Source organism: Ictalurus furcatus, chromosome 20 (genome assembly GCF_023375685.1).
Source record: "Ictalurus furcatus strain D&B chromosome 20, Billie_1.0, whole genome shotgun sequence".
Taxonomy (NCBI): domain Eukaryota; kingdom Metazoa; phylum Chordata; class Actinopteri; order Siluriformes; family Ictaluridae; genus Ictalurus; species Ictalurus furcatus.
In genome coordinates, this window is record NC_071274.1 from 15,954,443 (window position 1) to 15,979,401 (window position 24,959).

Genomic DNA, 24,959 nt, shown 5'->3' on the forward strand with positions numbered 1-24,959 from the left:
CGGTACACTTTAACCATTAACGCTAGACAGACGACTCAGTGGCCACTGGGAAAATTCAAATTAGTGACTACAAAACAGCGGCTTGGAAGAACTAGGTTTTTTTTTTCTAGTGCGGATTAAAAGTGCTCTCCCTTTCCTTTTTCCCTACTTTCTTGTTGTTGCTTTTTTCCTTGCACACTTACATTCTTTAGTTTAGGGCTGCAACTAACGATTATTTTCATAATCGATTAGTTGACCGATCATCTTTTATTTAGATGAATCGGATGGGGGTGGGGCAAACTTTCAGCACCATTTTTTTGTTTACTTAAAATAAAATCCACAAACTGAGTTTTACAAATATAAACTTCAGACTAAAACTTTACACAACTGATTGTCCAATTATATAAGACTGAAAAGAACCCAATACACACACACCAGAATATATATTATTCATTTATATATTATTCATGTAGTTTAATGCAGTGCTTTTTGTGCATCCATAAAAAGTAATGCATAAATACTTATATATAATATAAACTAATATATAAGTTTTTATAAAACCTTTTTATAAAAGGTAATGTTGACATAAACAGTAAACTGAAAAAAATCATTGTCGTTGACATTGTCGTTAGGTATTAGGCTAAAGCTAGCGGCGTCGCATTACATGCGTATGACGTCATGCGCCGTCGACTAGGAAGCGGCTTGTACTTCCGGTTAGTAAAAAAAACACTAGTGTTTCTTCTGAGACGATATTACCATTCTAAAATTCACACACTAGACACTAGAGTACATAGTGCATAGTATAAGTGTACAGTACGTCATTTGGGACACAACTTTAGTATTTATTTTCCGAAGCATGCGGCGTGCAAACCGGCTAATCGATAATGAGATTCATAGACAACGATTTTCATAATCGATTATTAGAGATTTTATCAATTAGTTGTTGCAGCTGTATTTTAGTACTGTCTAATTCAGCCAACTTATCCTGTTCAAAAGAGTGTTCAAATGCAAACCATGAAAAATACAACATAATAGGCTAATACACATATTAGGGTAGGTACAAATGAAGTATTAATACGATATAGTACACCTATGCCATTGTGTTTTAGTCTTCCCAGAGTAGCCAGCAAAAATGTAAACAAGCAGTAATGTTAAGTTACTCCAGCCTGACGATTTTGGAATTTACGTCATTTGACAGTTGTGCCCTGCTAGCTTTTGTGTAACCTACAGCTGCCCAGGGAACGGGAATTTCCCGATTTGCCTACTGTCCGTCCTAAATAATATCCGAGATTAGAATAAGTGTGTCCCAAATTGTAGCATGTTGAAATGAGCATCTCAAAGGTACCCAGATGGCCTACTATTTCCAGTAGAATTTCGAAGTGTGGATCCCTAGGCACATCCCCAGATAATATTAACCGCAATTCCTTGCGCAGTGTAAATATTAAGCACTAAAGTGTTTTATTGTCACATAACATTAATAGTTGGATGTCGTAGTGTAAGAACGTTTTCTTCTGTTACACGGCCTGTTAGTATGTCCCAGTCCTTGCATACTCTTTTTGCTATAAACTCAAAAGTGTATACTTTTTCTTCAGAAAAAGATGACATTCTTTTAAGTGTATAGTATAAGTCTGCGAATTAGGATGCAGCATTAGCCTACATTAAATGCCAAGTTGGCATTTAACCTTTTGCAGTTTGAAAAAACTTTGCACATGAGAAGTTTGGGATCTTTAGTTATTTACATTTCTGCATAAATACAGAAATGTGTATTCTAGCAGCATTAAAGTACATGTTTATATTACATTAAAGTACAAATGTTTTAGTTAAGTTAAAGTATGAATGGTTACGCAATCGTATAAGAGTAAGAAAGCAAATTGTTTATTGATTTTGTAAATTATTCACCAAGAAATGAGAACAGCTAAATCGCTCATTTCTCAAACATTAGCTAGCAGGATAACTCTGGAAATCCAATCATGTTCTAATTTCAATATGGTAATAATGATGAGAGCTAGCTGTCACTATACACATTGGCAAAAGTAATACAAAAAAAATCTGTGTAGATAATAACAGAGATTTGCAGTGCTGAATTTACTTTATTTACCTGTGTTTTAATTAATTAATTAATTAATTAATTAATTATTTTTTTTTTAAGATTTAAGAGATTTTTGAACACAAAGACCTCATGTTTTTCACCTTTGTAACTGTAAGATTTTATGAATATCTATATCAGGTGATCATTCACATGTTGTCGTGAATGAATATCTCATAGAGATTGTTACAGTTGTTCGTACATTAGTTCCCGTTAGCCGGTAAATACTGGTTTTTGACCGTTAAAAATTCAAATATCAGTTCAAATCACAAACTGACGGACACAGTGTCCGGTGAAAATATTAACACAAAGTTGACATATGTTAGACAAAGTATGTTCGCAATTTCACACCTAAATACGGTCTCTGTGTCTGTGCACATATATTCTGTCACATGCTTCTCCTGTAACGTGTAACGTGATTTTCCCACATTATTCAACTCATTCACACACACACACACACACACACACACTCTCACACTCTCCCACTCTCCCACACTCACTCTCACACTCACTCTCACACTCTCTCTCTCTCTCACTCACTCTCACACTCTCTCTCTCTCTCACTCACTCTCACTCTCTCTCTCTCTCTCTCTCTCACCCACTCTCACACACTGTCTCTCTCTCTCTCACTCTCTCTCTCTCACTCACTCTCACACACTCTCTCTCTCTCTCACTCACTCTCACACACTGTCTCTCTCTCTCTCTCTCACTAATTCTCACACACTCTCTCTCTCTCACTCACTCTCACTCACTCCCTCTCACGCACTCTCACTATCTCTCTCACCCACTCTCTCTCTCACGCACTCTCTCTCACTCACTCTCTCTCACTCACTCTCTCAATCTCTCTCTCTCACTCTCACTCTCACTCTCACACACTCTCACTATCTCTCTCACGCACTCTCTCTCACGCACTCTCTCTCAGTCTCTCTCTCACTCACTCTCTCTCACTCACTCTCACTCTCTCTCTCTCTCACTCTCCCTCTCTCTCACTCACTCTCACTCTCTCGCTCTCTCTCTCTGGCTAATCCAACACAGGTCAGAATCATGCATTACCTGCCGATTCGACCCGCCTCCTCTACATCCATAGCTGATGCTCAACCACGCCCCCACCCCCACAACTGCATATACTATGCATAGTCCAAAACGTTGCAGTGCCAAATAAACACCGAAATGAGATTATTGGATTTTTTTTTCAATTTGTACGGTAAACGTTATTCCCGGGCAAAATTTCTTAGCAGAAACTCTGCTATTATTATTATTATTATTATTGTTATTAATTTGGCTATAGATTGTACCATATTATGTATAATCATTTCTTCACTCGTGTGCCCCGGTTCATTCTCAGGTTACTAAAAATCTTACATTATTCATGGTTATCTAAACTATTATGTTAAAGCACCAGATTTGGATGCCCATGTAGCCTAATAAACATAAAAACATCACCATCGTCTTTCTTTTTCCAATTCAGAATCAAAATGAGTAAAACAGAAGTGACACACATCTGCTCTTGGATCAAATCCATTACAGCTTCATCCAAGTTATGCAAATGAGCAATCATGAGAAATGAGGTCTTTATATTCACTGAACTTTGTTCAGTTTGGATTACAGAAAAAACACTCTTTTTTTTTTTTTTTTTTTTTTAAAGCCTCCTTAATATGTTAACTTGTATTTTTAGCTTCTTTTCAGCTTCCTACGTTAGGATATTGTATGATTACGTCCTGCTTTTAATTCTGCCGGTGTACCTCACTTCTTACTGTGTATTATTTATCATGTTTCCGGATCGCTCTGCGTATGCGTTGTGCCCCCATGATGCTTCACCATCTGCCCACGATGGGTTTGGCTGCCATGCCAGCTGGGCACAGAGGTATTAAAAACAGAGAGAGGCTTCCGCTATCACTACTTGCTAGCAGTAGCAAGCTTTTTCTGGTTTTGATTTTTGAAGGTTAGGGATTGTTTAAATATGTGCTGGAACTACTCTGTATTTTTCCACCCCTGATTTGTGTGTATGTGTGGGTGAAAGTGAGATGAAAAAGTAGGTGTAACATAAATTAGCACCATTAATTTGAAGATGGCAGAGTTAGTATCAGCCTCCCACGTCATTAGAGCCAAGGAAGTGAGGAAAATTGCTTGGCCGTTAATGTCTTAGAGGAAGTCCATATTACAATGAAGAAAAGCCAGAACTGAAGGTCACACGAATGAGTGTGTAATTATGTGTGTGTGTGTGTGTGTGTGTGTGTGTGTGTGTGTGTGTGTGTGCATGCATGGTGCCCTGCGTTTACTGGCGTCGCATTCACGGTGTACCCCTGCCTCGCCATGACAGATTGCAAAGAAAGGGGACAAAAAGGAACCAGAATATATCTGTTCTGCCATTTTGTGTCACACACTACATAGTAGCCTTGTTTGTAAATAATGCTGGAAATGATAACTATATAATATATAGCCTCCAAGCTAGCTTTTATTAAATGCTAGCTACTTAGCTTGATGATGTTGTACAGTTCTTTGCCACCTTGGCATTGCTAAAAAGAGAAAAAAAAATTAAAGTACATTTATAAACCATGCCCTTGTGCCAAGCTTAAATGTGAGTCTTGAAGTAAATTGATTTTATTTTATTTGATTTTTTTACCTCAGAACTTCCTCAGAGGACTAAAGAGAAGTAAAAAGAGAGTTCCTGATTACCAGGGCAAGTCATGAGGGAGGTCACCTGGTCAATGAATTTTATGGTTTTATGAATACTGAAGGGAGAATTGTAAAAAAAATTAAGTAAAAAAAATCATTTAATAACTTCTGGGCCTGCAGCCAGAACTGTGTAAACCAGAGGAATATGTAGGGCGTTCTAGGCCTAAGAAATTTTGAGAACCAAAAAATGAAAAGCAGAAAAAGTAAAAAAAAAACCAAATAAACAAACAAATAAAAAAAAAAATGCTTCTTTCATAGCATTAACATTATCATTTAATCTATTCAAGTATGCTCTTTTATTGTTAGCTTTGGTAGCACTTTCAATGAAACCCACGTTCATACATCATTCTAACTGTGCTTGTAATTCTTTAAGTTGGTACTGATTTCCTTGTAAGTGTTTTGTAAGATCTAATAATGCCTCATAAAGCTCTAATAATGTGGTGTTCGTGCAGAACCTTTACAAAGACCTAATAATAGAGGACTAATAATGATCTGTGTGTAACTATAAAGCAGTATTTATTAACAAGAATAGAAAAAAAAAACGTGCTTACAAGAAAGAATTATAAGCACAGTTAAAATGATGTATGAATGTGGGCTTCATATATAGTGATACACCCAAAAAAAAAGAAATCCAATCAAATTTGTTCATTTATGATTTTTCCAAGATGTTTCCAAGATGTTTGATGTTTCCAAGATGGCGCCGCTGTGTCCAGACGCTGTCCTGGTCGCTCCGCTTAGACTGTGCTCTTATTTATTTATTTATTTATTTATTTATTTATTTATTTCTACTTCTGATCTCTCCTTTTACACACACGACATCTGCACTGATCACTTATGACAGCAGAACACTTTTGAACATCGGTAACCTCTATACTAACCTATTTCGCAACGTTTTAATCTCCGACCCAGCGTGGCCATCTGAGATACTACGCGGCACAGAAGGGAACAATGGCCACGCGGGAGCTCCCTATATGTGACGGAAAAAGAAACAGATTAAAAAATGTGCTGGGCTTTCTTCTCGCCAGTCTCTTGAGAACAAGATGGATGATCTCAGAGCCAGGATGAGATTCCAACAGGACATCAAGGACTGTAACATACTCTGTCTGTCTGAAACATGGCTGACCCCCTCGGTACCGAACCCAGCTGTAATGCCATCCGATAATTTCTCCATTCTACGGATGGACAAACAGCGGAGGCTGGTAAATCCAGAGGTGAAGGGGTTTGTTTCATGGTGAACAACAAATGGTGCGACCCCAGGAACATTATCACTCTGTCGCGTTCCCGCTCACCTCACCTGGAATATCTGACTATGATGTGCCGTCCATTCTACCTGCCCCTTGAGTTTACATCGCTCATCGCCAGGCGATGCAGTACAAGAACTGCTAAAATCATCAGAGACTCCACCCACCCTGGTAACTCAATCAGGCAAGCCCTTCCATAGCCTGATTAGTTAAAACTGAGAGGCACAGGATGAGATTTTTCCCTCAGGCCATCAGACTTCTCAAAACGGACAAAGATCCCTTAGGACTCCATAAGGAGTCTACAGTTTACTCTGTACTACACTGAAACTCCGCACACTGCATACTGCATATCTTGTACATCTGTTTTTACACATTCCTGTACGTATATTTCATATGTCATATTTATTTGATTTCTTATTATTTCTTATTTTTTATTTAGTATTTAATGCACAGTCTAAAGAGGAGTAGGTTTTATTTCACTGCAAGTTATATACTGTATATAATTGTGTATGTGACGAATAAAATCTTGAATCGTGAATCGTGAGTGTGTTGGTCACAGCTTTATGAGCTGAACACAAATCGAATTAACCACCTATATTGTCAGTGAAAGTGAAACCAACCATACATATTTATTCGTCAATAAGTGCAACCATTTTGTGAGAAAAGCACAAAAGGTAGCCTAACCAATAGCTGGCCTTGGTGTATGCAATTATAGCCTACATTTTATTTACACGTAATAGTGTGCTTTGTTAGTTTGTGTCCACTAAAATAAAAATGAAGTCCTACTGGACTTTGTTGTTGATTAGTTGTTGATGAAGAATAAATCAGGAATGGTGGCTTCGCACCGCTGCTAGCATTGACTCACAGGTGAGCTACAGTATTTTCCCATTCCTAGTGTTACAGGATTTCTTAGCGGTTGCGACGTGTTGTGGTCGACTGACAGACTGGGATTTCCTCAGTCATCTCTCAAGTTTAATATATGAGGTCCACACGGTGAGCTATCCAATTTCAAATTCTTTTCTTAGCAGGATAGAATGTAATCAAGGTCTAGACCTAAAATGCAGGGAAAGAGAGCGACAGCAGGAATGCAGGAGTGCAACTTTAATTTAAATTAAAAGTCTGTTTCTGGGATAACCTCGGTACCTGCTTTGTTTGTCACGGAGATATGCAGTATATGAAATTGTAGATAGTGTTAAATTCCGAAATCTGATCATCTACCATTAATTTGCATAGCTAGACCAAAATATAATAACACCGGCAAAGTGACTTTTCATTCATTCCTTGTCATTTCTATCAAAATGAGTTTTTTTTTTTCTTTTTCGTTCACTGCCCAGAGGTAGGATCTTATCTAGTTTTTGAATGAATGTTTTTATGCAGACTATATTCTCTGTAGTCCTCGGTATTGGTGTAGAAAGTCTGTGAGATTATCTTGACGCGATAGCACATTCCTGTCTGTCTGAGGATTTCGACATTTACCTGACCTAAAAAAGAGGCTCATTCGACCGAGTCAGGTAGAATAAGTTATTTTGAGTAAATGTGTGTGTGCCTATATATATATATATATATATATGTGTGTGTGTGTGTGTGTGTGTGTGTGTGTGTGTGTGTGTGAGCCAGAGCACAGGTGACAATGCTGGACTGGATAATTTGTCTGTTGATAAGTCTTGGACAGCTTTGTGTTTTCCCCTGGTGTTGGCAGTACGACAAAGCATCAGTGATTTTCTCATTAAACAGAGTCCATAGCTCTCTCCCAAACACACACATTGGCAATGTAAATATATATTGCATATGGAAAGGAAAATTATGCAGACCTTACACATTCATCGTGTAAGGATGCAACATTTCCTGCATCTCACCAGAAAGTTTCTAACTAACACTTCAGTGGCATCCAGGATTTATTTTATAATGAAATTCTGAGCGGATGTTTTAGTTTAAGTTTCTTTTGGTCTGTTTTCACTTTGGTTAAACGTTTCCTGCATTACCCACAATGCCATTCCACTACCCGTGAACGTGGCAGCAGTGGAATCTTTAAAAGAGAGCGATGCAGCGGCACTTTACTTCTTCTCCTTCACTCTGTCCAGCTATCTTACATCCTCAGCTGTACATTCTGTTCAAAAAGATCAGCCTCCATAGCTTTTGTGCTGTTATCATCAACACCGCAGCGTCATGCTCACCATCTCCTAGATAACTTCGTCTACGCTACTTCTCTGGAAATTTCCCTTCAGTTAATTTATACCACAATATAACTTGACTACGATCTATACCACCGCAACTTTATCTTGCTATGTCATATCTCTTGCTACTAGAGGATCCCTTTTTAAATCAGAACTCCTTACTAATAGATAAAAAGAATTACAGCTTAGTGTGTCTACTAAGATGGTTTCAATTCACTTCTAAATTCCAACTAATGCAACTCTATGCAAATTAACAGTAACCCTTGCTTACTGCAGGCCTCCTTGACCCTGTTCAAAATATTCTACTTGAGCAAACCAGGTTTCACTTACAAATTTAGAGCTCCATCACTCAGTGAAGTATCTGCTGAAATTCAGGAGAGTGTCTCGGTTATCTCAGTTATCGAGAAACTTCTCACTGTTCTTAGATTTGAAGTCGCACACACTTTTGATCCTTAGTTCAGAGGGCCACGTGCCTCATGTCCACTGTGATGTTGGAGCCCACCCAGGGACACCAAGGAATTGTGATGGAAATTCACCTGGAACATGAGAAATCACTTGAATCTGCTCACATAAATATTTTCTTCAATCAGCAATTGCTCATGAGCCCGGGTAGCCACTCTTACCTTACCAACCGTACCTTACCTCAGAGTGCTACATGTGTTGAAACCGTAGAGTCTATATGGTTTAGAGCTACAACAATTAATCGATAAAATCAAAAATAATCGATTATGAAAATCTATTAGTAACGAGGCTGCGTCGCTCCTCACTCGCAATGTAGACCCAGTGATGAACAGTGTAGTGTGAGTAAGAGCTGTAATGTCTAATTAAAATGTTACGATCAAAGTAAAACAATGTCTAAAGGCAGAGAGGGACAGAAAACATAAGGTGCAGTGAAAGGGAGATTTTAGTATTAATTTAGGACTGTAGTTTAATTATCAGTGTTTGTTTGTGCATCCATAAAAACTTTATGCATAAATACTTATATATAATATAAACTTACTTTTATATATATATCATATAGACAATCAATTAATTAATTTAATTATTTAATTTAAAAAATGTCTTAATTAAATAATTAAAGAAGAATATAATTTATTATCATATAGATAAATAATTATATATATATAATTATTTATCTATATGATAATAAATTATATTCTTATTTAATTATTTATCTATATGATAATAAATTATATTCTTATTTAATTATTTAATTAAGACAATTTTTAATTAAATAATTAAATTAATTAATTGATTGTCTATATGATATATATATATATATATATATATTGATGAATGTCTTAATTAAATAATTAAATAAGAATATAATTTATTATCATATATGATAATAAATTATATTCTTATTTAATTATTTAATTAAGACATTTTATTAAATTAATTAATTAATTGATTGTCTATATATATATATATATATATATATATATATATATATATATATATATATATATATATATAATTGGACAAACATTTGTGTTAATGTATCAATAAGTTTCAGTCTGTTCTTTCTCAGATTTGTACGGCTGCGCTCACAGTTAGTATGGTAGTAATCTTCATTTTCTCCATACTAACCAACCGAGCCGAGTCTCTGGATGTAAATCAGTGCAACCGCATCATTTTCTTCAAAGTTTATGGTCTTCATTACTCTTATGTTGGATATCTCAGTAATTAGACATTAAATATCACTGGAAAATGGTCAGTAAGAAAAGAAGCGTTCGCTCTTTTGTTTTCAGGAGCTGAGAGTGTAATCACACCGTTATGCCTTATGTTTGCGGTCATTTAAATTCTTCTCCTGTTAAACAGCATTGTAACCTTGTTAGCAATGTCCCTCTGTGATGTCCTTGTGGTAGACAAGTCCTAACCTCTCACTGGAACAAACTGGCACCGGAATCGCAACGCTTTGCTAACAAGGTTACAATATCATGTGTGTTCATGTGTGTTCGCACATCACAAATATTTCTGTTTTTACACATTTTATTAACACATGTTTAATATGTTTTTTGATGCTAACCCTGAAGACCCACACAGTTTGCAGCTGCGTGTTTAATCGGCTTTGTGTATGACTTGCCTCTGGCACTTTTCACTTGCCCTGACTTTCAACTGCTATTAGTTAGGGTGCTAACATTAATGAAAGCTGCTCCACTCTGACTGTGGCCCAAGGCAAAGCTGCTTTGATAATAACAAGCATAAACTCTTACATTTATTCATTTGGTTGATGTTTTTATTCAGATCACCTTGCAACTGAGGAAGAATATAATGCAAGAAGAACATGATGAAGGTGTAACAGGTGGAATTCACAACTCCAGGGTCCCCGGGTTTGATCCCGAGTTTGGTGCTGTCTGTGCCACGTACAGTTTTCCTGTATCAGTATGGGGATTCTCGGTGGATTACCTACTCAAAATTCTTCCTAAGTGTGAAGAGAATGTGACTGTGTATATGTGGCACCCTGAGATGGATTGGCATCCCACCCAGGGTGTATTCCAACCTTGTTCCCAGTGCTCCCAGTTAATCGATTATGAAAATCTATTAGTAACGAGGCTGCGTTGCTCCTCACTCGCAATGTAGACCCAGTGATAAACAGTGTAGTGTGAGTAAGAGCTGTAATGTCTAATTAAAATGTTACGATCAAAGTAAAACAATGTCTAAAGGCAGCGAGGGACAGAAAACATAAGGTGCAGTGAAAGGGAGATTTTAGTATTAATTTAGGACTGTAGTTTAATTATCAGTGTTTGTTTGTGCATCCATAAAAACATTATGCATAAATACTTATATATAATATAAACTTAATTATGTGTGTGTGTGTGTATATATATATATATATATATATATATATATATATATATATATATATATAATATAAATTATTTATCTATATGATAATAAATTATATTCTTATTTAATTATTTAATTAAGACATGGTTTAATTAAATAATTAAATTAATTAATTAATTGTCTATATATATTTATATATATAATTGGACAAACATTTGTGTTAATGTATCAGTAAGTTTCAGTCTGAGGTTTATATTTGTAACACTCAGTTTATGGATTTTATTGGAAATAAATGAAAAAAAGGTATTGAATGTTTGTATTTAAAAAATCTGATTAATCGAAAAAATAATCACCAGATTAATCGATTATGAAAATCGATAATTGCAGCCCTAATATGGTTGCACAATCCCTTTTCTGTTATCTTTTTCTTGCCTTTGCATGTTTGGGCCTGTCTGAGACAATTCTCCAAACAGGGAAGTACTGTCCGAACAGCCAGTACTTTCTTCCAAAAATGTACTATTCCACGAGATCATAAATTTCATTTCCCCATTTTCTGAACACAGTCGGTTCTTTCTCAGATTTGTACTGCTGTGCTCACAGTTAGCATGGTAGTAATCTTCATTTTCTCCATACTAACCAACCGAGCCGAGTCTCTGATGTAAATCAGTGCAACCGCATCATTTTACAGGGTGTATTCCAACCTTGTTCCCAGTGCTCCCAGTTTATAGGTTGTGGATCCACAGTGAACCTGATCAGGATAAATTCAATTCCAAAATAAAGCTGATAAAGTAGTTAAAAGTTAAAGTTCTAAGCGTCCCACAGCGGCTCTCATTTAAACTCAAAAGCCAACAAAGATCATGTACAACATGTCACTTTTAATAATAATTTAACTTGTTTAAAACGGAAAAATATATGATTGTAAACCATCCATAGCTTCACACCAAAATATTTTTGCTCTGTTTGGATTATAAACCAGCACTCCGCAAAGGTTAGCTATTTTCATTTATTCGCTGGTCGACTTCCAAGGCAGAAGGTAGTTGCACTGTAATTATAAACAGCAGACCTTTTGACTAATCATATGTTTTGTTTTTCTGTCCATTACACCAATCTCAGTCTGGTCATCCGGTGACTTGTTTGTGTGAGTCATCAAGCTATTTGTGCTGAAATAAAAATATATCTATTTGATATGGTTGCAGTTGTAACTCATGGTTAAACCTTGGTATCCAAAATAGACAAAAAATAGGGATATACCTCTAAGGGTTAATCAATAAGATGTCACTGGCCATGCTTAAACTCTCATCCTTTAGCAAAAGACTTTCCACGTATACCTTTCAGATATACAACCACTTTTATTCTTTTATTTTGAATATTTCTCCAAAAAAAAAACTACTCTAGCTCTAAAATCAAGTTCTCTTATTAATAAGATAATTAATAATAATTAAAAAAGACATAAAGTGACAATGAGATCACATTAATTCAAAAAGTAATAACTAATTGTTTCTACTTCTTTTAACGTAATCTCAAACTCAATCTACCGTATCTGGAACATATGGTTCATTATCATACACAACAATTTCGAACCATTTCCCTGTACTGAGAAAATAACAGAAAACCTGTTTATCCAAAGCCCAATTATAATGGAAGTCTAAGAGCAGTTGTTGGGGCGTCAATAACCAATTATGTGCATCGCATACTTTTGTGGATCATTTTAATGAATCTGTACAGTGTGTCCTTACAGAGATGGGATTGTTTTTGGGTTTGTTTTTTTTTTACAGAGGGAAGAAATTGAGGTTATGTAGACACTTAAAACACCGAAATGCATAAGAATAAGTACGGGCGTAATTAAACAGAGTGACTTTATAATCTACATATTCACGTTCTCGGAATTATCGACTGCCCTTAGACCTCTTTTTTGTTACAGATAGAGATTAGATTAGACTGTATTACACATCATACATTCGCACACCTTTTATGAATGCTTATCATACTACTCCTCCACACCTATACATTGATCCTCCTTCCATTCTGTCCTGTTCTGTCCTGCTAACCTCAGATGCACTACGGCTTAAGGTCGCATACATGCCTGGCAGGAAGATCATACCGGCTGGATGCTTTTCAGTGCGGTTGTCATGGAAATGATGCTCCCAGAGGCCCCAGGACTAAGCCTGTGGACTGGACTGCACAAACAGATTGCTGGCTGATGAAGATGAGTGAAAGAGAGAGAGAGAGAGACAGAGAGGGAGAGACAGATAGATGTAGGAGGCGAGGGAAAAGTGGTTGACAAGGCAACAATGAGGGAAGACACGCCTCACTGCACCAGAGATGAAGAACAGAGCTTGGGGGGTGGGGGGGGGGGGGGGGCTGGAGGTTTACAAACTTGCACACACACACACACACACACACACGTCTCTCTAACTGTTTCTCCAAAGGGCGTCTGACATTTCTCTAAAGTCTTTTTGAACGCAGTCAGTAATGGCTGATGCGGCGCAGTATACTTTGCTTAATGAAGTTAGTGTGAGCAGGTTCGCTTGTTGAATATGTGTGATTAAGAAAAGCAGCAACATCTGTTCAACCCCAGCGCGGCTCTGATTCACCGACCCGCTCGGTCGCGGGCTTCGAATCTAATAAATGTCTGCAAAGGAAGTTCGCTGTGTATCAGATTTGCCTGTTCAAGCATTTTTTCCCAGTTGAAGTCGAAATGAATGATCGGGTTCAGTGACTACGTTTACACGCACATGTTAATATATGCAATTTTCTAATTAGTATCGAGTCGTGTAAACACAGCAATCCGATTGCAAGGTTCAGATTAAGACAATATTCTGATTCCCACTCGTGGAATATGCCTGTTTTAATCAGAAATGTGTTGCATGTAAACACTTGATTCAGAAAATCCTCTGAAAGGAGATATATGTGTATGTTGAGTTCACAAGGGATTGTGAACTCATCTTGTCATCTTGAATGTCCTGGGAAATAACAGCGGGAAAGGAAACACGCATGTGAAAGTTGGCATACTTACAACAACCATGTATACAGGAATATTCCGATGCCTGTACGCATATTCAGTATTAGAAATATGGCTTCAACCCGACTATAGACCTTAAACGGAATTAGATTTTTCTGAACTACAATAATCTAATTACTGACCTTATTCTGAGTAAGACAATATTGTGATTAAGGTGTTTACATGAGTCGCTTTTAGAATATTCCTTTCATGTTCCTGTTTGACATGTTATAGAACATAGATCAATTAACGGCACACGTCATTACGTCCTCACGCCACGCCGTCCGACGTCCCTCCAGAATTTCACGTATCAACATACAGTTGGTCTTCGTTATGGAACCGTATACAGTTTTGGGTGTTTCATGTTTAATTTTACGAAAGCTTCAAGTGCAGTTAATTATTTGTCATACTGTACGTGCAAATAGACGACTGCTTGAAGTCATGGGCTGCGCCCCAAACCGCGTACTTACCTACTATATAGTAGCTGAAATACATGTATTTAGGAGGTAAGTACGTGGTTTGGGACGCAGCCGTGCTCTCTTGTTTGCCGTAAAACGGTTGAGCACTGCCGTGTGTACGTGTCCTGTCGCAAAATGCGGTGAAAACTCCCACACAATGTTAATAGTGTGATTAAGGTGTGTACATGTCTGTGACGCACATCGATAACGCGACTAAAACAGGAATACTCCACATGTCTTAATTCCATTTGTGTTTACTTCGAGTATGACTTTAATCGGTTTAAGGTCATCAGTAATTGCTGTTTACATGGTAGTTTCTTAATCAGAGTATCGTCTTAATCGGGTTAATATCGGATTATTGTTGTCCATGTAAACGTACTGAGTGTTGCATAATTGCATTAACATTTCATATCCTGTATGTGTTTGTGTGTTTTTTTTAGGCATTCAGGCTCAAACTTCTGAGGATCACCCCACCAGGACATGAAGCTAAAGCGAGTTTAAAAAGACAGCGTGGTTAGTAGTCTCTTTTTTTTGTGTCTCTCATGGATGAAATGTCCCAAATGAAGTAGTAAGTGTCTAATTGTGGTTATTTTAAGAAATATCCCAAACTCTTCTATTCTCACTATATGTGTTCATACAGTCTAGTCTCACTAATACTGCCTTTTTAGATGCAGATATAATTGTGATATTCAAGTGTCCTACTTGTTACCAGTCTTTAACAGAGCCAGTTTGTTAAACATTTCCAGATGGGATGTTGGGTTTGAACAATACGAGGGTTGGCGGTATATACAGATCTCCATTTAAACACTTCAAGCAAAAGCTTTAAAACACAGTGCTTAGTACACCGTCAAGACATAATAAGAGGTCAAATTTGTTTAGCAGCTCTGTCGAGGCTTAGCTCAGTGTGTTGGTTATGTAAAGCACTTCCTTGCTAACTCCTAATTACGTTATTACCTTGAAATTGATTTGCAAACTATTGAAGTGGCCATTTTAAGAAATTGCCATGTTAATGAGCTCACTTCTGTCAGCTTGCGCTACTGTCTGAATAGGCTACCATTTGTTTGTTTTTTTTGTTTTTTTTTGAAGACGCCATTTGTTTCAGTTCAACTTTAGTGGAGGGGGGGAGGGGGGTATATAAATCTGTCATAGTCGCTGTGGAGAGACTGGGTAATACATGACAAGAGGAAAAGCCATCCATCATGCTTTTAATAAAGAAAACCTTGGCACAAGGTTCCAATTTTTCAAGGTATACCCCATGATGAGAGCAAGTACGTGTTTTACCTGTGTCAAAACAATCCCACCATGTTGCTAATTATCAATTGAAGGCAGTGTTTTCCCTAATTGTTCATTTGCTTAGCAAAACCAGAGTGGTATAGCATCATGTAATCCCCCCCTGCAGAAACATGCCATGACTGCATCTGGTACGATCCTTTATTTAACTGTATTTGTGGAGCACAGTATGTTGCAACATTTGGTGGAGGTCAAGCAGGTCAAAACAGGAATAAAGCCACGAATGAGGAGTGGCGATGTTTGCTTGTGAATCATTTTATCTATGAAGCATTCACACTCTCTGCTTCTAATTAACTCTGAAGCAATTTGAACAGACTACAGGATACGCTGACAGTTATTTTAGATCCAGTAGTTGTACTATTATGATTATAGTGTGACAATAAAGCAATATTTGTATATCAGTTGTAGTACAGCCCTTGAAATTACGGCTGGGGGATATGACGATATGATATCATGAGTGTAGGTATGTAACCCAATACAAATACGTTATTCAAAATGAATGGATAATGATTTCACATTTTTAACAGATACAAACATCGATACAAATTGGAGGCACAGTGCAGGTTTACCACTTAACTACTGTCTTACTGAACTCCAAAAAACCTCAAATATTTCTACATAATTTCTATCCAACCTGGCCTAAAGAAATATGCTTTTATTTAAAAAGCCGCCTCTGTGTAAGGCACAGTATGCAATTAGCACAGACCTGAATATCTCTCCAGGAAATAATAATTGACTTAATTTTTTTTTAAAACATATTAACTTGCACATTTATTGCATGTGTTTTCATCATTCTAAAATGAATGTTCTCCATTGTAAATTCTTCCAGAAACTCTTCCCAGAAAAATTTGGTCATTGTACTGAGATTCAGCTTAAAGGACCCCATTTTGATTTACATCAGCAGAAGCACTGTGTGTCAGCTCTGTTGTCGATTCTGATAGTGTGTCCAGTGAACTTGTAACAAACTACAATGTAATAAACCCCAAAATGTGTATCTTTTAAATCTCAGAAAAGTATTATTATTAAATAATTCAGGGTGTCCCAAAAGTCTCTATGCATGGGAAAATTCACACTTTTTAGCAAAATGGCTTTGAAACTTTTTCATACTTGGTTTATAGTATATATATTTTTTTGTACATAGCCTTTAAGAATGCCTTTGATAAAAGCAGAACGTATTGAAATCATTCTCATGGCTGGATCGGGAAGCTGTCACACGGTTGTGCTGGACTTTAACAGGAAACATGGTGAGCACGTCAAATGACACTGTTGCACGCTTCAGCTTCCTCACAGACGGCACGACGTTTTCTCCTAGGATTTCCTGATACTTCAATGAATCCATCTTGCCTTCCACACGCTGCAGTTTCCAGTGCCAGAGGATGCAAAGCAGCCCCAGAGCATCACTGAGCCACCACCATGCTTGACTGTGGACAGAGTGTTCTTTCTTCATTCTTCTTCCACCAGACATGGGGCTGATCCATCGTGCTGAAAAGTTCCGTTTGGTTTTATCACTCCACAGAACAGAATCCCAAAACTTCTGTGGCTTATTTATATGATTTAGAGCTGACTTTTCTTGTGCTTTTGGGTCAGTAGTGGCGTACGTCTTGGAGTTCTGGCATGGAAACCTTCTGCGTTTACTACACTGCTTACTGTGCTCACTGAAACCTCAGCGCCTGTTGCCACCAAGTCTCACTGCAGGTCTTTTGCAGTCACTCGAGGTTTTTTCACAAACTACCTTCTCAGAAATCTGCTTGCAGCTGTTGATAGCTTCCTTTATCTGCTCATACAGGTATTTCATTTATTTTCTGCCCCTAGCCAGTTCAGGTATTTCATGCTGTTGAGGGATTCTATTCAGGGGGTTGAATAATTTTGAGACTGGAGAAGTCATTATAAGTTGCATTTTCTGTTGAATTTGGGGAAACCACTTGAAGCATTCGTTGTGTTGAACTATTTCAATTGCTTTTGTTTGATTTGTTCATTGCAAACAGCTGAAATTCTGTACATTTTGACAATAAACCTGATTTGCAATGGGGATTGAATAACTTTGATTTCAACTGTAAGCGGTATAGAACATGGATGGATGGATGGATGGGTACATAAAAAGAAAAATGTGGAAAATTCAAGGGGGAATTTTTTTTTAAGCCAAATTCCTAACCAAAATATATACTTCTGAATTGTCATGTCCTTTAATATTCTCTGAAATTGTTTGGAAATATAACAAACATTAGAATATTGGATAGCACACTCATCATACTGTGAATATTTCATACTGAGCCACCGCTACTTTAAATGTTCTACCTTCTGGAGAGGATTACTTAAATGTTCTAAATGATCACTATCTGACTCCTTCCCCATTCGGTGCCTATGTCATTTCGTCTTTATAAAATGAACAGCGCACACAGGAATCTGTTCTAGGAAAAAAGAATCAATCAGAAATTGATCGACTCTAATGACCCTGGCTTCACGTTTAGTACTTTTTTATGAAGGCGTGTTCCAGTGATTAAAATATGTGATCGGAAGCATCACACCTTACTCGTAGTGTTGTTTATCTCACCACAAAGAACTATGGGTAGTGAGGAGGGAGGTAATGTTGGGTGCTTAGACCTGCACACACAGGAACGAGAGAAATGGATTTTACTTATTGCAGATATTGACTGCTAGATAGGTGAATCGTATGGCTTCGGTTGAAAAATGGTCCGCTCCAGCAGACTCGGGCGTTTACCACACTTAATGTGAAAGCTGGCCAGGAAAAAAAAAACACAGTGCAATGGGAAGTTTTTCAATAATTAATGGGCCCTTGTAAAAAAAAAAAAAAATCCATATCCGGCATAGCTGGGCAGGAGCACGAGTGCTAGGATGCATTATGTTACGACACACCTACGATGAAGCATTCCAGAGCACTTAGGTGTAGATTTGTTTCTGAGTGGACTGTTCATTATAAGCTGCATTGTGGTAGTAAGCAATTCTTCCATGATGGTGGAAGATATTAATTACAGAATGATGGAAAAGAATTCCTGCTTTGTTTGGCAGTACTGGTGTTTAGTTGCAGCATGTTGTGAGTATATATACAGTACAATATGTCACCTATGACATGTTACCTAATATGCGTCTATTGCGAAAAGAATAATTAATGCAAGTAAAATAATTATTATATATGAAGGGATACGTTGCCAGTTCATAATTGGCTTAAATTAGCTGTACAACCACCTGTTCACCCGTATAATCTAAAATAAGTATACCACTGAAAGCGAAATGTCTCTATACCATCAGTGGAATAAGGCAAAGAGAGATCCTGATGAAGTAGACTCATTTTTAGCTGTAGAAACCAGTCAGTTCCAGCTGCCCAGAATGTAAATTCTTGTGTTCATTGGTAAGGTCAGTGGAGCACCGCTTTTTCCTTCACTGTGGATATAAAAAGCTATTACGACGCAACTCGATAAATTTCTCCCAGCTTGCAAATTACAGATCATTTTAGGAGAGGGACACACACACACACACACACACACACACACACACACACACACTTTCACTGTAGCCAAACATGCTAAATTTGTTGCAACATTCTTTCATTTTAAGTATGTGCCCCTCACCCCCCCTTTAACTTTTACATAAAGTACTGTGCAAAGGTCTTAGACACATGCAAAGAAATGCTATAAAGCAACAATACCTTCAAAAATAATGAAATTAAACATTTGTACATAAAAGGAATCTTTTATTGAAAGCAGTAAACAGTAATAAACTAAACAAAGTCAATATTAAGTATAACAATCATTTGCTGATCAAAAATGACCCAGTTGTCTCGGGTACACTGGTGTTTAGGTTTAAAGGGAAATTAGCTGAAGTTTTTCTGCGCATCGTGGAGAATCTGCCACAGTTCTTCTTCAGATTTTGCCTGTTATACCTGTTTCTGTTTTACAGATAAAACTGGACAGACTTCATTCTGATTTTTGTCTGAAAAGTGGTGCATTAGGTAATTTATTGCTTTCTTTAATTCCATACAAATATTTTCCTATAGCATTAAATTTTTTGTTGGAAAAATAAAGTTTGGAATTACATTTTTTTTTCATTGACTCAATAATGCAGAAGTCATCAAATAAACATTTGCGACAAAATTTGTATTAAAAAAAAATTAGGGTGCCTTCGATGTTTTTGCACAGTACTGTATTCCGTAGTAATGCAACCTATAACTCTCTTTCAGTTCCAGGTTGTAACATTCCAAAATGTGGAAAAGTTCAGGGGGGGGGGTGAATACTTATGCAAGGCACTGTATACCACACTGCTGAATTCTTGAGTCTGATTGGTCAGAGCCAGCTGTAATTCAGATCACAGTTTGTATGTTTAACAGTATCTACTTATAAACACTTAAAATACCGTGGACTTGAGCATAACATTTATCCTAAATTCCCTCTCTGTCTGAATCACTTTTGATAATACATTAGCAGAGATGCTTCTCCTTTAAGAAGCACAGATTCCCGACAGCTAAAACGAATCCAAGTAAATATAATTCCACACACAACTTCAACTATGAAAGATAGAAAGATAGACATGTTCTCTTGAAGCACATTTATTTTCTATTCAGAAAAATTCTGTATTTTTAAACTCCCATTTTTATTTATTTATTTATTTATTTTTAGCAAAGCTAAGTTGTACATCTTCCAGATTTTTTTTGATCTGCAATTACATCAAATTAGAAGTATCCTAATTCTTTTAATAGCATGATGATGATTGTAAAATGACTCTTTGGGGATCACATTTAAAATGCAATTGTAGCATGAAATAGCTCATTTCCTGAGCAGTAATAATCTTCCCACTGGACTGTGGCCTGTCGCCCATGAAACTCGCCGATTTGTAATGACATAACAAGCTACATTAATTTCTGCTTTTCAAGCTTTTGTTAACGATCCAGTGTGCAGATGTTTCAGATTTCACTTCCAAGCCAGGACGCTGTTGATGGACTATGGAGCTTTGCTGTTCGATTTCATTTATTCATATATGCATTGCTTTTCAGGATTTTATGCATACACGGTAACAAAGGATTGAGCAAGGATTGTAAAAAAGATGGCACATCCCTGAATGATTTAGCTTAGACTGTTCATGATATTAAGAGTTATTTTGCAGCTTGTCTACCATTGGATAAAACCAATCCCACTCTATATTGCAAAAGGTCCTCACAGAGAAGAGAGAACGACAGGACTAGAATGAGAATACTCAGGGCTTCTTTCATAGATAAAACGAAGGTTTCATTTTTGACATCAACTTGTTTGCTGTTAACAAGTAACAAATGTTTTCAGGCAGATTATTTAGGATTTTTTCTTTCTTTCTTTCTTTCTTTTATTTTTTATTTTGTAAACAAGTGCAACAGCACCACCTATGGTCATCCACAGAATGACATGAAGAAGCGACAGTAGGGCTAGTTTCAGTCAAGCCCAGATTGTACATCAGTGACAGTCATGTCATGTGATTACACAGAGTAAAACACCTGTAGATATCGTGCATTCAGGCTGATATTTTTTTTTTTATTTATCTCAGCGACACATCAGTAACATGTCATCAGCAGTGATTCAGAAGGTGCATGTGAAATACGTGGGTCATGGGTGTAATGAAGGCAAAACAAAGTAGATTGTTTACTCGATCATAATTGTTTGTTTCTTAAAATGGAAGAGGAAAAACCTGAGGAGAAAATAAAAAAGCGATAGAGTAAGCACACATTGTCTAATCGAAATACAAATTGCACAGAAGGACAGAAGACAGAAGCGTTCGTTTAGGGATTTTGCTGTTTGTTTGAATAAAAGGGTTTTTCTGTTTACTGTGTTTGTTTTGGAGGAAATATGGCATGAACCCACGTAAAACATATTAGACGTCACAAATGCAGCTGTCTACAGGGTGTCCCAGAAGTCTCCACACACAGGGGAAATTAACGCTTTTTAGCAAAATGTCTTCCAAAATCTAATTCCATACTTAGTTTATATATATATATATATATATATATATATATATATATATATATATATATATATATTTTTTTTTTTTTTCTTCAGGTAGTCTTTAAGAACGCCTTTGACAAAAGAAGAACTTATTGAAATCATTCTCACAGCTGGATCGGGAAGCTGTCGCAAGGTTGCGATGGACTTGAACAGGAAACACGGCGAGCACATCACACACACACACACACACACACACACACACACACACACACACACACACACTCACTCACACACACGGCACAGCTGCCAAACTTATTAACAATTTCAAAAAGACTGGAAGTGTTGTGGACCGACCGAGAATTCGACGTCCACGAACATCCACTGACGAAGGCACGACCGGCGTGGTGCTGGCAAACATGGTCCTCTATATATGGAGACATTTGGGACACCCAGTACAAACTGCACAAAACGACAGAATAAAGAAGTTTAGGTTTTTTTTTTTTTTAATTTGTTTGTGTTTGGTATTTTGAGGAAATATTGCATGAACCCACATAAAAAAAAAGACATTAGAAATGCAGCCGTGTGTGTGTGTGTGTGTGTGTGTGTGTGTGTGTGAGAGAGAGAGAGAGAGAGAGTGCGTGCGCGTGCGTAATTGTTTGCCCCATGTTATTCTTATTATGTCACTGAGACTGAAATATCCAAATCTTAAATATACAAAGATATTAGCATCTTCTGATAAACGATAACATCTCTGCTAGACTACTTTATGTATAAAGAAAATCTGCTGATAATATGAAGTGAGTAAAGGGGCTTCAACCGGACAGGCGCATAGAACCGATCATGGGAAATTGCCGGATTGAGTGGCAGTAGAAAAAAAAAGCGCTCTTTTCTGCTCTTGATAAAGAAGACTCTGCAAGGATCAGCAAGCCTGTCTGGGGGAATGATATTTGCCTCGTCAAGCCTGTGCTGCATTAATTACGAGATTACGTGTTGTTTCTAATAAACGAGAAAAAAAAAATCTTAATTCGACTGGACTAATGTTGTTGAAAGCAGACCTGATGTTGTGCTGTTGTTTTGAAACCTGTTTCATGTTATAAAGAACTGATCTGAAAACTGAATGGTCAGGAGAACATTTCTTAAACTCGATTTTTTCATTCGCTTTTTCTACAGGGAATTCAATAAATTCTACTTTTCTTACGTACTGTAGTATTTGCTATCGTAAATAAAATTTCTGTTTTGAGCTAGGAGGAAACGGGTTAGACGGAGTGGGTGTTTGAACTTTTCACTGACTGACTGAAGTGAGGCTAATGCTGATTCTGTTTCTCTCTGCAGTGTGCCTGGACGATCGTGTGTGCTTCCCAGTCATGGCTCCTGGCTCGGTGGAGGTGTTTCCCTCTGCCCTTTTGCTCTTGCTGGCCCTCCTGTTCTCCTCGCTATCCAGCACCTGCCATGCCTTATGTACGTATCCAGGATTTTATTAGCGAATTATTATCATTAAACTGTGATGTAATGTCTCGTAATGGCGGCACGGTGGCTTAGCAGGTTTGCCTCAAACCTCTGTGGTTAGGGGTTCGAATCTTGCCTCCTCCCTGTATGTGCGGAGTTTGCATGTTCCCCCCATGCTTTGGGGGTTTTCTCCGGGTACTCCAGTGTCCTCCCCCAGTCCAAAGACAGCCATTGTAGACATCATTGGCTTTTTCAAAATGGTCTGTAGTGTGTGATTGTGCCCTGCGATGAATAAGCACCGCGTCCAGGCTGTCCCCCACCTTGTGACCCGAGTTCCCTGGGATAGGCTTCAGGCTCCCCGTGACCCTGTGTAGGATAAACGGTATGGAAGATGGATGGATGGATGGATGGACGGATCTCGTAGTGCCTGTACATGTGGGTTTTGGATGATGGGTTTCATAGCATGCTGTTAACAAGCATTGTGGAGTGATGTGAAGAACAAGGGTATGATATTAGCTGCTAATCCGATTGCTTGCTAAACTTCTCGGAGAAATCCCAGTCTTTGTATATCTGCGTTTGTCAGAAGGTGGTGATTCATTTTCAATAGCAGCTCTGACAGAAGTGAACGGCTGTAATTCGAATCGCACGTTTTATATTAACGCGCCTTCTGATACGTTATGGTTTCTGTAGTAACAACTCGTTGATCGTTGATATGGCGACATTAAAAATGTATGGAAGGAGTCTCCAGGTTCAGTGCTTTGTAACAGTCAGGAAGTTTTCATGTTCTCCATGGGAGAGTCATCAGGACTGAGGGCTTCTCCATAACATGACACGCTCTTCTAACTTCAAGATAAAGAGGAAAAAAACCAAACAACAACGGAGGCCAGTGAGGGAATGAATGTTGATAGCTGTGGACATTCCACAACATTAAATGTAACAATAAATAGATAAAAAAAAGTTTGTTATTTAATCAATATAGTCCATACTGCTATAGGAAAAATAATAAACGTGGTGTTAGTAACTGTAACTCCGCTTCGTGTCAGGGTGCATCACACTACCCTATCCTTGATTATTCACACAGGACTTTGGTTTTATTAATCTGTTTGTTTGCTATTTTTCATGAAATGTGTTCATGAAAGTCAATACTAAACATAATAATGCTTTCATTTCTTATTATAGAATAGAACAGAGATACCGATCATACATTTCACCCATCTGTTATTTCTGATCAAGCAATTGTTTCCGATTATTACACCTCACCTGATCGTGGCCTGTGCATGCCCGACGATGATTACATGTCCTCTATCTCTACCAGCGTCCTCCCTCCTCGATTGGTTTTTAATGAAAGTTGTCATGGGGATAGTGTGCTCCAGTCACAACGGAGCGCGTGACATCATTGGTTAAAACATAGCATCAGCTGACGCTTTCGTTCCCCCAAGGTTGTTCGGTCCTTTTGTTTTCACGGTTGAAAAAGTACCATTGGGTAAACGAAAGACTTTAGAATGTGCGTGTGTGTGTGTGTAAGGGTGTGTGTAAGTTACATCAGTGGAACGACTCCCCATGGAGAGGTCTAGATATAAAGCCTTGTGTTGCTGAGGGAGCAGAAGACGTCCCAGTGCTTCTGGAAGATTCTGCGAGATCAGAAGCGAACACTAAAAAGCCGAGTCAGTGATAGCGCAGTGATAGCGGCGGCTGAAGCACTAGGACGAGAGATGTTAAGAAACAACGCCCCTCAGCAGCACTCAGTCTCCAGCAATTTCTTTTTGTTTTCTTATCTCTAGAGCTCATCAATAGTTTGCTCTCTCTATAATAGTTGTCGCCATCTCTCTATCGCACTGCCTGGGAATATTTTAGTCAGATATATATACATATATATTTATGAATGTGTGTGTATGTA

General features: G+C 37.6%; 1 protein-coding gene across 1 annotated transcript in view; it reads left to right on the forward strand.

The window, feature by feature from the left end:
* LOC128624378 (receptor-type tyrosine-protein phosphatase S-like) overlaps positions 1-24,959 on the forward strand; it is a 151,546-nt gene that overhangs the window by 22,709 nt on the left and 103,878 nt on the right. The window contains exons 2-3 of the mRNA XM_053651992.1: positions 14,846-14,918; positions 22,949-23,074. Of these exons, the coding sequence (XP_053507967.1) occupies positions 22,981-23,074 (94 nt within the window). The 5' untranslated portion in view covers positions 14,846-14,918; positions 22,949-22,980. The remainder of the gene's footprint in view (positions 1-14,845; positions 14,919-22,948; positions 23,075-24,959) is intronic.